The following is a 15075-nucleotide window of genomic DNA, read 5'->3' on the forward strand; positions in this document are numbered from 1 at the left end:
GAGCCTAGTACAAAATGTAAGAGCTGCTTGCCTAAGTACTGCAGTGATTCGGATCTTGTATTTCATCTTGTGCCTTTGGAGATTTTCGTGATTGGAAGTCCTTGATGAGCGCAAGTCTAGGTCCTGTGTCGGGGGATGATTATGATACTTTTTGCCTGCCAGCTTCAGTGTTTTGATGTTTGGCGATGGTGTTGTTAAAACAAGATCTTGGAATGCTTCTGAAGAGTCTTGTCTTGTTTTGGTACTGTAGAGATTCAGGTGATTCAAGGCGACTGGAGATGTGTTGTCTTAGAATTGCTCGGTTAGTATGGAGGTATTCAGTGATCCCTTAGAGGGAGGGTAGGACGAACGGACAGTGGCAGTGGTTGAACCGCCGCATGCGTCTCTTTGTTGGAGTACTTTCATCATGGCTTCTTCTCTGTAATGGTCTGATATCATCTTTTGGAAGTTGGCAGCAAACAGGGCTAATGATAGCTGCAATATAGCATCAGGGCATTCGAATTGTCACAAAGAAATCAGTAATGCAAAGTATGCTATGGCATTCATCCAGTTCAATACGAAATGCACCTTGTTTCCATGCTCCCTACTCCCAAACTCTCATAACCACCCATCAATCCCATCCAACCCACACCCCCCAAACCCATCTACTCATAAGTAACCGTCACGGTACTCCCCGAAATCGTAGTCGAAGTCAGAATCTTCCCACTCGAACTCTCCAACTCAATATTAATGGCCCCATCTCCACCCGGTGTCTCCGTAACCCCGTTAATAATCGCGCTCGCTCCAGTAAATGTGACGGTTCCGAAATTGGCAAAGGGGACCAGCGAGCCGTTGGATTCGAAGTCCTCGACGATCCACTCGGCGCTGGTGCCGGGCAGGCTGGAGCCTTGGTTCGTGAAGGTGTGGGTTACGGTCGTGCCGCCGCTGGTGAGTTTGGTGGTTCCGCTGTTGGTGCCGGTCTTGGTGGCTGTGACGGTCACTTTGGGAAGTTAGGACTTGCTCCTTTCATATAAAGAACAGGAGCTGGATCTTTGGGAGGGGGATGGATCTTGTTCCAGCGCTCGAATTTGTGAAAGGGGGCGAGGAGGGGGGACAAGGAAAGAGGCTGCTTACCGACTGATCCTGAAGTTACGGTGATGCCGGAGTATTCAACCACTGGAGTGTGTTAGTACCGGTTTTGCTTCAATGACAAGAACTGGGGAGGGAAGAAGTGTTCCTTGGGAACAGGGTGAGCTACTTACAAGAAGCGGGGAGGTACTCGTACCAAGCCTCGTACAAGTACTCTCCATTCTGAATACACCAGAGAACACCAGTCTGAATCAGATCATCATCACTATACCCATCAATTCCCACCCAAGCCGCTCCGCAATACTCGGTACTGGAACTCCCTCCCGACGGAACGCTGGGCTTCGGAACCGTAAAAGTCCCGGTAACCTCAGTGACGCCTGAGGTAGAGATAGCAGCACCGGCCCAGTTGGTGGACTCGACGGTAGTTGCGCTCCCGTTGACCACGGCATCAGGAGCTCCCTTGAAAGTGCCGGACTTGCGGGCTGCGGAGCGGGCACGGACGGCGTTCACGGCGGCTTGCTTGCGAGAGGCGAGGGGGCTTGCCAAGGCGGCAGTGGCTAATGCGGCTAGAGTAAGGAACTTCATGTTGGAGGAAGGATTCCGGATGAATGCAGGGAGACAAGGTGGTAGACAGAGAAGGATCTGATAGAGACTAGAGTATCGTATTGCCGGCTTCTGCTGTACACGGATCCAACGTCAACGACGGGTTGGCAATTAGGACTTTATATTAATTTGCATCTCTTCCATCTATATCTATATCTGCATCTGCATCTGCCTCTCTGCAGCTGGTGATCGTCCTCACTCACGCCCACAGCTCACGCACAATTCGGCTCTCGACCGAAATAGGAATGTATGATCCATTCAGGATCCTCTCCAGACCTCACAACCACCATGGTATGTATGGTAAAGGCTGCCCCCCCTCGGACAAACTAAGGAAACAAACTATTGAAAACGTACCGCAGCCCCCTCCCCTCTCCCCCGTCCGTGCCCACATCCTACCAACCTGCCTATTCCAGAGCGCCGCCGTGGCGATAAGGCGCGATAAGATATGGTGCCTGATGGGTGCCGAAAAGCTTATCTGCTACAGTACTGCACCGAGCACGATTGTTACTGTATGCAGAGGATGCTTAATCGGCAGGGGCGGGCGATCCCGCTTTAGCGGGGTATTGTAACGCTACCTACACCTACACCTACCTAGGTATTCTTGCAAAGGTGGGTGGGCAGGATGTGGTCCCAACGCCTTCCTTCTAGATCCTCGACTGTGGGAAGTCTGGCGCAATTGTTCCTCATGTAACATCTTACCTAAGCTGAGGTTGCAGTACCTTCCACATCGAGTGAGAGAGAGCATTCGGCTTCTTCCTTTGGGCGTTTACAAACCGGCTTGGCGCCTGCACTGCCGGACGTGGGGAACGGGAACAAAACGTGAACAGAGCAAGAAGTCCGTCTTCTCACTCTCTCTTCCTCTCCTTCCTCCTGCCGTCTTTGTCCTTCCCGCGGCAAGCTATCTCGAATCCCTCTGCTCTTGCAAGGAAACCCCCGTTTTCCCTACCTTGACAAATGCATAGCTGTCAAAATATGTCAGCCCTCGCAGCAAATCGCAATTGGGCTTCGGTTCTTCAACGAGAGCGATCTGCAAGTCCAGCCTTAAGTCGCAGCAAAAACCATCCCATATCTCCATGCACCGGGAAACGTTACTACTGACAGGGCTAGGTATAGGTAGCTGAAAGTGGGGTGCTTGGCAAGATGGGATGAACTCGGACCACAACCTTAAAATAGAGGGGGCTTCTTAGCCGCATCGCATTGCGGAGTCATTCGTCCGTTAAGGATATCTGTAGATCTTTTCTCGTTGAGGAGAACTGATTGCGCGGCCGGCCAAGAGATAGAGTTTAACTCAGCTTACAGTAGTCGGAGTGATCAAAATTCCGGCTCGGGGTTTTAAGGCAGGAAGTGCGACATGGGTCGATATATGCCGCAAGACGGAAAAACTTTTGAAGCAGAATTATTCCTTTGATGTTGAACAATAGATGCGTCGAAGCTCGACATACGCTCGCTCATTTCTTCTAGGCAGGTGATAAAGATACCCAAAGCCTTCAAGATGGATCAGGAAGGAGGTTCCCTTTCATTCCGGTGTGTTGTCTTTCACTCCCGTGTGTCGTCCCATCAAGCCTTGCAAGACAGAACTAAAAGCTTGACACATGCGGCTTGACGGGAAAAAAAAAGCCACAGTGCACACTACTTTGTTCGAGCTGCAGAAATGAGGCTCTTGAACGCGTGGGGGAAGGGATTCGATGTACGTAAAATGTCGTGTCATAGCAAGCTTGCTTGAATAATGTGTATCAAGATTTCCAGTGTCATGCAAGCCGTTGTCCTCGAGAGGATGAAAAGGGGTTACAAGCGAGGGTTCACGTGATTGATGGACACGCTTGAACCGCTAAGACTTCTTCGGTATTGCTGCGAATAGAGTTTGGAGCTTGGGCATTGCTGGAAGATCGCGTCTTCCGCCTCGCCTTTTTGACTGATGGCTACTGGGTGAATGGGAAGGTTGAAGAGCTTGCTCTTAACCATAAAGGAGTCAACCCACAAAATTGGCACTGTCTCAAGCGGCGCTTGCTTGATGTAGATGGGAGAGAACAGCGAGGAAGGGGAAGCGAAAAGAATATGAACAGAATAAACAAGGCTAGAAGAAGACTATAAGAATGTATGCGCTTGTCCATGGTGCAAACAGGCCTCATGCTGATATGCGAGTGCCCAGATCATGAGGATCGAATGAACATCTGCAGAAGAAATATGATCGCAGACTAGACATCTTCATAGGGTAAAGTATCGGGCGGCCAGCCATGATAACCCAGATGCAAGCTAAACATCCTTTCTGTTAGATGGAAGAGCTGATGAAAGAGGGCATAGCTTCTTGTACTAGTCAAGAGCGCCAAGTGCTTTGATGTTTTGAGAACAACATCATGCTAGCATCTCTGATAGTAAAACCGAGTTTTGGGGTTGGAAATTGACCTTTCCAACCTTTTTATCGCGTTTTGATAAATAGACTCATTGTACTAACGACATTTAGCGTCCACGATAGTAGCTCACAGAGAGCGGGAAAAGTCTCCCAGACAGTCAATCCCTCCATCCTGGATGAATAGTTTAGAAACATTAGTCCATCTCTTGGATGCAAGAGAACATGAAGGTAATGTTTTCTCCAGTCTGCCAAGACCTTTTCGGCTGACTGGATGTGAGGCTTCTTTCGCTGCTCACTGATCTCCAGCCAAATGCCGAAGCACTCGATTCCATCTCGGGGAGGTTGTGATTATCCAATTGAGAGGACGTAATTCCTTTACATTAAAAGGTCAATAATGTTTATTACGGTAAGTATAAACCAGATTATGATCCATCCCTGTGTCTCTTTCGAGATCTTTGATCATTGTTCTTGTCGGGAAAGGACAGTTCTTTTCGTTGACTTGGTTGTGCTTGTGTCGTCGATTGTCCAGGCAAAGCTGAGGGTAGCTTCTCGCGATGATGAGGTTGAAGGCAGCGCTTAGGATGAAAATGACTGGTGAAAGCTTAGCGTTTAGCACCGGACTGGCTGGAGAGAGCGTGAGGGTGACAACTATGTGATTGGATAGGAATTTCCCTTGGTATTGTAGGGTCTGGGTTTATGTATTTGCTATAGCCCGCTAGCCATCATGCGAAAGCTAACTTGTCTGGTATCACAGATCGTGTATGAAAATCTGGTGCAGTGGACTCAAAATAGTATATTCGATTCGAAGGCGGTTCGTATCTGGTGGTTTTGGAAGAGGAACTGGCAAGTGTTTGGTTGAAGTCTTCCGTAAATACGGTTGAACTAACTTGTATCTCGACTGGTGGTAGGGAGAGCCCCTATGGTGATACACTTTCGACTGTAACGTATTCAACAATGAAAGATGCCCTCAGAGTCTTGGAAGGATCGATGCCCGCCTAATCAAGTGAGCTTGTGCCTCCTGTGGTTTTTGATGGATCTTCAGAAGCTAGAACAGTAATTAGATGATGGCGAAGATTGTTCGTCTGCAAATACTTCTGGGAAGGGAGGAAGTCCTGCAAGATTCTGAAGAATCGAGGTAAGCCACATAGCGTCTCATGGAGGAGTGCAATGCAGCACAGTTGCGATTTACCTCTGTGCTTGTTCCAGACTGACATAGCATCAGATGCCTTGGATGGGACTAATACATATGGTGTTGTGTTAGGGTCATCAACCCGGAAAACCCTTTGGCTAGCGGACAATGATGTAGCGTTATAGTCGGCTTGGCGCCGAGCCGGGCCGCTGACGACGAAGCTAAAGCAACCCGATCAGCTTTATACTACAGATTTTGTTCCCTTCCTTCTTTGCTTCATATTCTGCACTCGAAATCTATCTGCTCCGATATCGAGATGTCCGCTTCCCCAGGCCCGGATCCGCGCCTCGAAGGCAGAACTTCAACATACAATCGTGATGAAGTCGTCCGGCTCATTACAGAATTCTACCAGTTTGGCTCTCATGATTTGCTAAATTGGACTCTATTGACGCATAACAGATTCCTCGCTTGCATGCCATTCATAGAGCCAGAGGATATCCAATACCCTGCCCCATCTGGCTGGCCCAACATTACACCCGAGCGATTCGCAGCTCTGGACAAGACGGATGCTGTCATTGATCTCCTTGCACATCTGCCGTATATCCGGAATCACAGTTTTGGTCTAGGTCGTGGAATGTACTCGACGTGTATCTGGTTCCAAACTTGCGCCCTCAACTATGCAGAAGACCCCTTCAAAACTTCTCCTCTCGACCTAGAGAAAATCGAATATCTTAAGCTGCCTGTGCCAGATAGTGAGCCGGTGGTCGTTCCACCCCACGTGGCAGTATGGACCGAGCAAGAAGTCCCTCTTGTAGGGCATATTTTCATGATCGACACAATGGATGGTAAGTAACGATCAGAGTCTCTGTCAGTTGTACTGATATCTCTAGGAACTATCACGGAATATCCCGATTGGCGCGATTGCGGATGGGCGCAATATCCTCAACACGACCCCCGAAGCTGGCGAAATGAATATGACAAGACAATGCTTCTGTCAGAGTTCTTGGATGAGATGAAGCAGGGTTACTTGGAATTGAGGTGGATCCCATATTGGTTTAGAAAGGTCCCAAAAGTTTACGTGCGTGGCGGCGCTCGCAACGATCGTGGAAACGGTGACGAAGAGGTATGCTCCCCACCAATTCAAAAGCTATGAATGTCCAGATCCTTAGATGAGACTAATATTCAGAGGATAGGAGTTGTACAAAATTATGATTGCTCACGGATGGCCGGATGAATTCAGGAGAGATGAGTGCAAGGCTGCATTGCTGGCATGGAGAACACAAAATGAGGGCGAGTAGGAGCAGGCATAGTCTATTGATTAGTGATATGCCACAAAGACTAGTACCATGTCGTATTAATGTTTCTTTTTACACGACAATCTGTGACTTAACGACTTCTATCACTTCTCAATGTCTGTCGCGGCAAGACGAGAGGAGCTTGAAAGCTTGTGAGCGAAGAGCAGCCATCGTTGGTTTCAACTATTGGATTGATTAGCTACGAAACTCATTTCTAAAGCATCATGTAATGTAGTGCTTCATCTTTGATTTCAACTTACCAAAGAAAGGCATCGTGGCAAGTAGATTTACCCAGAATGAGGTGTTTTGTGTAGTCACGTAGAAGCTACTGTACCATCCCGTCAAACAGAGGGATATAAAGAGAGCTTCTCTGCTCCTTTCTCATTTTCGTTTCATTCTTTGTTCCTTTCCATATTCCACTTCACGTGGGTTGATAGGTTTGAGGAGTCTGTTTGTTTCACCCGCCAGCGTCACACTTCAGCCTCCAAAGCCAAGAATAAGCAGAGGGAAAGGGGAATGAAAGGAAGGAGAGGAAAATGGAAAGTGGAAAGAGGAATTGAATGTATGGAATACATAGATAAACCCCCCTTAAATGGGTTCGAGGAGGCTCTTAAGGCGTCTCTTCCTATGTCCGAGAAAGCTGTACATGCCAAACAAGACGCTGAACACACACGAACACACACACTCCCTCCCCCTCTCCCCCTCTCTATCTCTCTGTGAGATGCAACATGATATCACGAAATACATAGTTTAGTGCAGCTTGCACTTGATTTACGTCGTGCTTTGTGCACTTCGCGGTTGTAGTCTTCCATATGAAAGGGTTTCTTCAAACTTCTTGGACGTCTGACGTCCTTTACAATGTGTAAAGAAAGATATGGTAAGTGAAATAATGATGTGTGGTGGGGATGATCACAATGCTTTCATTGCAGCTGTGTTTCAATTGTGCTCTTTGAAGCCAACAAAAGCCATGCAGCTCTCTGTACCAAACTCAATTGGTGTTTCTGCCTGCAGTAAAGGTGAGGGTGGATCAACTGTATTTAAGAAAGCCTATAGTCCTTCAAACTGGTAGAAGGAGTCCCAACTCTACCATCTCAGATCAGATGGAACTTACTAGGGCAGTGACTGGTATTGTTGCAGCATCTTCCAGTGCGGAGAATGGACTACCACCTGAGGTTTGGACCATGATACTCCGAGAGGTATACTTCAGGTTTCCTTCTTCCCCAATCATGCCCTACAGACGTGGAAGTAACTCACATTCATGAAGAACATATGGCTCCCCGAAGCAACGCGGCTATGGAGAAGGGATTCTGAGTCCGGCAGGATAATCTGGCAAGTCTCTGAGTGCCAGAAGGAGCTTAGAAAGCTGCGACTTGTTAACAAGACCTTCAATTCGATACTCGCATCAATCGCATACGAAGTGGTAGACCTATCTACTCCCAGCTTTGCTGAACGACTTAGACGACACGCAAGTCTAAGTTTTGATCAGCAAGATGGTTACATCGAGTTCAGAGATAATATCTTGCGATATTGTCAGAAGCTAAAGCTGAAACTCATTGATTTCCCACATCATGAAGAGCCGCTACATTCCCAATTCGAAAGGCTTCTCCAAGAATTGTCAAGTGTTGAGAATCCTTGCAAATGCCTCGTACGGATTGAGTGAGTCTCAATGGGAACTCACAACAGATGACTAAAGACATTCATGCTGACCAAATAGGTGGGACATCAGCGGTTTCGAGGAAGAGCACATTGAAAAAGTTTCGAAGTACATCCTAGCTTCAATCGAGCCAATCTTGAAGAGAAGTGTTCGTTGCCGTATTGATGCTTCTAGGAGTGTTTTCAGGATACAAGTGACCAACCAGGATGGTACGTTGGAGCACGGCGAGGTGGGGTACAACCGACGAAGGGCGTTGACCCCTGAAGGAGGAGTCTCAAGTTCACCCACTCCACTGATTCTCGACATTCACGAAACCTATTACAATCCAAAAATGCTCAATTTCTTCGGAACAAAGTCTTCACTCCGGTTTCCGCCAATGATCGAGCTCAAAATGAGTAATGTAGGCTGGAGCATTGGAGATGATTACAGAAAAATGTGGGATTTCTCCTCCCTTGGAAACTTGAATTTGAAGAGTGTCGACATACCCGGCTTCTTCACTACAGTTAAGCCAGAAGAGTTGGTAAACTTGCGCAGCCTCAGCTTGACCGATGCTTATGACGAAGTTGACCAGATTGAATCAATGAGGGAGAATTTGCAAGACTTGTTTCGACAATTCAAGAAGCTCCAGAAACTCAAACTCAAGTTTGGGTTTTATTATGAAATTGTGTCGATTTCATTGACATGTGGGCTGTGGAAAACCTTGGAAGTATTAAGCCTCCAGGATTAGTATGAAGATACAGAAAAATTCATATCTGCATCGGAGATCGCTCAGCTTGGAGCGGAGTGTAAGAATTTACGGGATTTGAGGGTTACTCTTCCTGTGGACACGCAAAAGGTAAGCTTCCGAATTTCACACTTCACAACATCAACCTCCCATCGAAGAAGGTATTCCTTGAAGATTTGCAACTGAATTCTGGAGCTCTTGGCTAAGGCTTCACTGTGCAGCACTATCAATTCTTCGACGCTTTAGGACAGTTGGAGGACGTGAAATGTTTCACCCTTTACGCCGACGGGGACAAATTCGAAGTCTACGGCGTAGGTCGCTACAGCACCGACCCTGACTACGACGGAGCATATGTATTGCTTGACCATCTCCGAAAGGTCAAGTTGGGTGAACCTATCGCATACTGCAGGGTCAAAATTGCCGATTGTTGGGGACGGAGGAGAACCGGAGAACGCGCGAGAGACTACAACGGTTATCTTGGTCATAGAGAGTTTAGCTATAGCTTGAAGGACGAAATGTTGGTGCGAAGTGGATCATCAAGAGTTGATGTCTTCTATGACCTAGTAACGCCTTCAGAGGGTGATGAGCATGCGGATGAGGAGGAGCAGCGCGAGGTCGATGATGATGAAGGCAGAGATGACAGTGATATTTGTGGTCAGGCTTGAGATCAGATCTTGAGAGTAGATAGCCTAAACTACAGCTAGAAATAATAATAAGTGCATGAAAATTCAAATGGTTGGTAATAAAACAGCTCGATCAGGTATACATACCTGTATTGGGCCGGTGATGACTTTGTAATTCTTGCGACTTGCAGCAAAACTTCTCTTCCTCCAGGAAATACCAAGTGAAACGGGGTAACTCCAATCGCAGGCTCACCATTGTTGTTTCAGTTACGAAATTATGGCTTATGCGCACGAGTGAGGTCGGGGACTGTTGCGTCCAAACTATGCAGCGCGACTGTTCGATGTGTATGCTCTGGTGTCGTGGCCAATGTTTCTCCGCGGCTAGGTTGATCAGGCAAGAAAGCAAGTAGTATCGTCCTTGTATATCTAGCATGATGTTTTCAATTCTTCATGTTCCATGTTGATTCTGGAATTGGGCGTGGGCGTTGGACTTGGTGTTCGGGAGGTTTCCCCTATCTAGTTCGCTTAATTTGGCGAGGCAGACGGATGAGACTCAAGAGACTCAAGAGTCTCAAGAGTCTCAAGATTTGCAAGGCAATGCGCAAATATTTGGCACTAATTGAGAGTCTACAGGTGGCTACGATAGAATGATTCAATGATGCCAATCCTGGATTACCTACGTATTGGATCGTTTTCCTTACTCCTCTGTAATACCGAATAGCAAAGCATCACGTGGCTAAGACGCAACGACTTTGATTCGTTTTCAGTGCACTTGTTCAGTTGATAGATCGCTTCAAGATCACTAGAGGGTTTCGAGATGGGTATTCCATAGTAAATGATTTGAAGTGATTGGTCAGCACATCAGAACGGCATTCTTTACATCATTGATTGAGTCCGTGTTTAAGCATGGCGGGATTGTGCATTGTGTAATCGTAGGCTCTATTTAGCCCGAACTTATCAGTGGATACTTTTGTACACAATTCGATCGAAAATACTTCTCTATTCAAGCCGCTGCCGAGAGCTGGTCGTCATGCATGCGATGCTGCGTGTGCGCCACATCTCGGGTCCACAATTCCATGCAGCATCGTTGAACATGCGCTATGTAGCGAGGCTGTGCGATGAGGATCGGGAGTTATTGGATTTCGAAAGGAAAGATGGTAGACCATTGGCGAGCAGGTTCCAGGGCCAAAGCTACCTACCTAGGTAGGTGCTCGGTGAAGAAATTGCACAGCCCCAAAGGGTTGGCGCTAGCACATCAAGAATATATTGATCTTTGACGCACTGCCAAATAAATTATTCAATTCAGTATATCCATTCAACAATCCCAATCGCTATACAGTGTGCGCCGCAATGGCATCTAGCTCACAGAAGACGATACCTTATCGACCTCTCGATCCATCGCGGGTCGAGATCCGGGTCATCAGCATGTCCCCTGATTCGAACCTGGCCGGCAGCAGCATAGACTCACCCATCTCTATCTCTCTTCATATAGTCTCTCTCAATGATCCGAGCGTCAGCTATTTTGCCCTTTCTTATGTCTGGGGAGATGCAAGCAATACAACCTCTATCACGGTGGATGGCGCTCCCTTCGCAGCAACGGCCAACCTTGCTGCCGCTCTCAGGGTTTTTCGAACTACTTTCGGCGGACAGCCTAATAAGTACCTTTGGGTTGATGCGGTATGCATCAATCAAGACGACATGCCTGAGCGTATCGCACAGGTCGAGCTCATGGGCCGCATCTACCGACAGACATCGAAGGTGCTGGTTTGGCTGGGCCCAGGCGACGATCATGTTTGTGCGTTGTTTACCTTTCTCCGTGTATGGTCCAAGACCTTACAGATCTGGGTTGCTGCAACAGGCTCATTAGAGCCAAGGTCACAGCTGTTGGCTGAGTTGGACAAGGTCATGAAGACGTCATTAGATGTTTCGGGACTACGCTTTGCTTCATCTGAGGAGGTCCCGTACGGTGAAATTGGAGTAGTGCCGACGAATACTACTACTGCTGTCGAAATAACACAGATACACCCCATCGACACTTTCATCGAAGTGTTCGTTGATCGGCCTTACTGGAGCCGGACTTGGACCTTTCAGGAACTACAGCTACCAGAAGAGGGCATCTTGATCTGTGGCAACAATATCGTCGTTGGCCTAAGCGAAGTCAGTAGCGTTTTCATGTGGCTGAATACCATTGGTACCCAAATGGTACAGCAAGGTCGCCCCGAGGAAGTATCTCCTGCTGTCTGGCGCGTGCTCGTTGGGATGGTGACGGTCTTGTCGAGTTTGCCCTACGTGAAACAGATGGATCTGAAGACGCAGATGCAAGTAGCCAAGTCTCAGCACGCAACAGTAAACATACTGCTACGGGCAACACAATTCCGCGATGCAACGAATCCTCGCGACTTGTACTATGGAGTGCTTGGTGTAGCAGATCTACCTGGTATAAAAGTTGACTATGCTGCTTCTGTTGAAAAGGTCTTTACAAGTGCTTCTGAGGTTCTCTGTAATGGTGGTGGCGAAATGTTGACCTATTTGCTGTCCTATGCAGGGATCGCAACGCCCCATCGGACAAAATACAATTCGTTGCCGTCCTGGACCACGACTCGTGGGACGATTGAAAGCATGTTTTTGCGCGAGATATTCTGGATTAACAGCCATGCTGGATATGGCGGAGAAACAACATCGTCTTGCACTAACCCCACGGTTTTGGACGATGATCGCACGCTCTTGTGCGAAGGAGTTGTAGTCGACACTATCGATGACGAAGTCGTCAAGTCTTACCGATTAGATGAGACACCAAATGACAGAGAGGATTTATCAACGCTCTGTATCGACGAGACGGTTTCCTTCTTTTTTGGCTGTCCATCCGACCACTTCCTCTCGGATGTTGTTGCGCGAAGCACACCCTATGCCGGCGGTGGTACCCAATTTGCGGCTCTGATGCGTTTCTGGCTGCAAGACCATCTTAGTAGTGGATCTTATAGGATGACATCTTTCAAAAAGATACTGGGCCAGAAGAACCTTGAGAAGAATCTTGATCTTTTAGACGCTATCCAGATTTTTCTGCTTGCTTGCTGCCTTCGGGATCGAGACACCACCCGGCTGCTGGAGATGAAGGGCAAGCAGTCTCAAGAAGACTTCGGTCACAGTGTACTACGCGCACACCAATTCATTGTCGACGGCTTCGTGAATCCTCGCTCATGTGAGTTCTCAGATTCTGCTGCTGAGACTTGCCTGACGACATACGACGATATATTGCGCTTCGTCTCGTATCAGAGACGGGCGCAGTTGAGCGAAGAAGAGATTTTCACTTTTAAATTGCAAACTTTCCACCTTGCATACTCTGCTTTATTTCGCACAAAATCTGGGTATATTGGTGTAGCTAGATCAGGAATAAGACATGGGGATAAGTTGTGTGTGCTTGCTGGGGCAGACGTTCCAGTCGTCTTACGCCCAACTGCAGAAGAGGGCTTCTATGAGCTCGTGTCGCACGCTTTTTCAGTGGGATTAATGCATGGAGAGGCTTGGAAAATGGTCGAGAAGGGCGACAGGGAGGCTGAAAGCTTTCTGATCCGGTAGCTCTAGGCGGGTTGACCTTCCGAAGAAGTCTGACTCGGCAAACGGAACATCAGAGAGCTTTCTTCTAGAAGCTTCCCGATCGATTTGTACCGATTATCAAGCTGATGATAATTATTTAATTGGCCTACTTCTTTGTTTTATTACTTTGGGATTGGTCTCGTTTTCCTGCGACCATGGAAATCGACCCGAGGCCGCAGTTTCCATCTGGGACACTTCTCTGCCAGTAAAGACGCAGGACCTCGACCACGCTGAAAAGGTATCAATGGCCACGTTTCGGCTACATTTCAACAGGCTGAATCATCGCAATCTGGAGACAGGTGCATTGTGGAACAGCTTAGTGACATGGCGCTGTCAAGTCCTGGCTGTTTGAAGGTTAGATTAGACACACCATTATTGATCAGTGCTTAATGATGACTCTAGGTACTACCTGAAAATGGACACCGAGAGCCAATCTAGTCTACAATTGGCTTCGTGGCCTTGATGCAGCCTTTTTGTCCCACCCAAAACGTTGAGTCCGCATCATCCCAGGATGAAAATTGCGGCAAAGCGCCCCAATGTTGCTGCAGCTGCCAACACTACTTCGTGGAAGCCTGGTCATACCTTGCTACTGCACGGAAATGAACTAAAAAGAGGAGATTGGGTACGGAACACAGTCGAAAATAATAGCCGCCGAACTGACCCTCGTCCTCATTTCGAAATATCCTACCAACCAAAATGGACTACCCCTGCAGAGTGCCTACGAAACAGGCTGCTCAATTCCCAGCACTGCGGATGAGCTTTCAAGGGTGCGTCAGCCATAGCACGTTAAACGCCCAGCTCCAGTGGGAATTTACACGGCAGGATTCTAATCCTGTCGATCGCACGTGGAAAAGGGAGATTCTTGAAGATCCCCAAGGATTGTGTCGTGCAGTCCATGATTCGGAAGTAGTATTTCTAAGGTCGCCGGCAGGGAGCTTATGAAAGAACAGGCCGTCTCGTATTTCAAAACGGCACATTGGGACATAGTTGTCAATGTTGAGACCTGACCAAACCTGCATCTTCCTTGAAACTGGGTACGCCGCCCCTGTTCTGGAGGAATTAGAGACCAAGAACCATTGGTAAGCATTAGGAAGACAGAACTATGGCAGTTCACGCCGGTTGGCCTTATGATGGAGCGGTGCTCTGCTACGACCCTAGATGAATAGATAGTCTTGTCAAAGTTAGACGCGCTATTGTTGATACCACCTAGACAAGATATTGCAGAATATCTCAAAGGGTCACGGATGTTGTATTGATCCTGAAAGTATGGATGAAACGGGGCGACCCGGTCCTAGTGACCTTGCATCGATGCCCCGCGGGCGTCCGATAACAATAAGCTGGCCTGAAGGTTTGAGCCCAAAATCAGACTTATGTTTCGGTTCCAGTGTACTTGGACGTTCAAGTGGATCATCCAGTCCTCGATGCTTCCTCCCTCCCGATGCCGAACGCATGATGACTTCCAGACAAAACGCGAGGCCAGCCTTCTAGAATATTGGAGCCGTTTCTTTCTATCTTGATGGACATTCGGAATCCCGACCCGGACGCCACAGGTTTGTCAATCATTCACAGCTTTTTGTCAAAGCTGTTGCTCCTGTTCCAAATGCCATGGTTGAGCCAATCTTTGACTCCTTTCTCAAAGCACCCTCAACGCTTTGATCTCTTCATCTTACGGTGCCTGCTTATCATGTCACTTCGCGTGGAAACTGGCTGTGCTGGATCTATGTACAGTACACTCTGGTCATATTAGCGGTGTAAAGGGCTTTTTTTGCGATTACGGGAACGCAAGCAGGTGGTATACATTTAGTATGGCAAATCCCTCCAAATTGCAACAAAAAGGCCGACTTGCTACTCGACAAGTGCATCTTTGCAAAATAAAAGTATGGCAGACAACAGCAGATTTGCTTGTTCGTACTCATCATGCAATCGGAATTTTAGAAGGCAAAGCGAACTCAATCGACATATAAGAGACGCCCATGAGGAGCCAAGCCGATGTCACATTCCTGGTTGCAACTATGAGTATACGAGGACCTACGGT

At 47.8% G+C, this 15075-nt stretch overlaps 4 protein-coding genes across 4 annotated transcripts; 3 read left to right on the forward strand and 1 right to left on the reverse strand.

Annotated features, from left to right (window-relative positions):
- Positions 1-644: 644 nt before the first annotated feature.
- On the reverse strand, positions 645-1578 carry LY89DRAFT_571522 (uncharacterized protein; the record flags this gene model as incomplete). Its single annotated transcript, XM_018208597.2, has 3 exons — positions 645-979; positions 1114-1155; positions 1242-1578. Coding segments are annotated over 3 exons (714 nt in total), but the record flags the coding sequence as incomplete, so codon positions are not given.
- A 3524-nt stretch (positions 1579-5102) lies between these two features.
- Positions 5103-6492, forward strand: LY89DRAFT_475940 (uncharacterized protein). Its single transcript, XM_018207808.1, has 5 exons — positions 5103-5156; positions 5244-5561; positions 5610-5995; positions 6041-6273; positions 6344-6492. Exons 2-5 carry the CDS (start codon positions 5467-5469, stop codon positions 6446-6448), a joined length of 819 nt encoding a protein of 272 aa, XP_018073421.1. The 5' UTR covers positions 5103-5156; positions 5244-5466; the 3' UTR covers positions 6449-6492.
- Positions 6493-7303: 811 nt separating this feature from the next.
- LY89DRAFT_667072 (uncharacterized protein) lies at positions 7304-9488 on the forward strand (the record flags this gene model as incomplete). The annotated part of the gene is made up of 6 exons (XM_018212952.1): positions 7304-7322; positions 7541-7641; positions 7710-8101; positions 8160-8782; positions 8834-8934; positions 9045-9488. 6 exons carry the CDS (start codon positions 7304-7306, stop codon positions 9486-9488), a joined length of 1680 nt encoding a protein of 559 aa, XP_018073422.1.
- Positions 9489-10758: 1270 nt separating this feature from the next.
- On the forward strand, positions 10759-11567 carry LY89DRAFT_641920 (HET-domain-containing protein; the record flags this gene model as incomplete). The annotated part of the gene is made up of 2 exons (XM_018211734.1): positions 10759-11291; positions 11466-11567. Coding segments are annotated over exons 1-2 (597 nt in total), but the record flags the coding sequence as incomplete, so codon positions are not given.
- Between the last annotated feature and the right edge of the window lie 3508 nt (positions 11568-15075).

This window comes from Mollisia scopiformis, assembly GCF_001500285.1.
Source record: "Mollisia scopiformis unplaced genomic scaffold LY89scaffold_8, whole genome shotgun sequence".
In the NCBI taxonomy this organism is placed as follows: domain Eukaryota; kingdom Fungi; phylum Ascomycota; class Leotiomycetes; order Helotiales; family Mollisiaceae; genus Mollisia; species Mollisia scopiformis.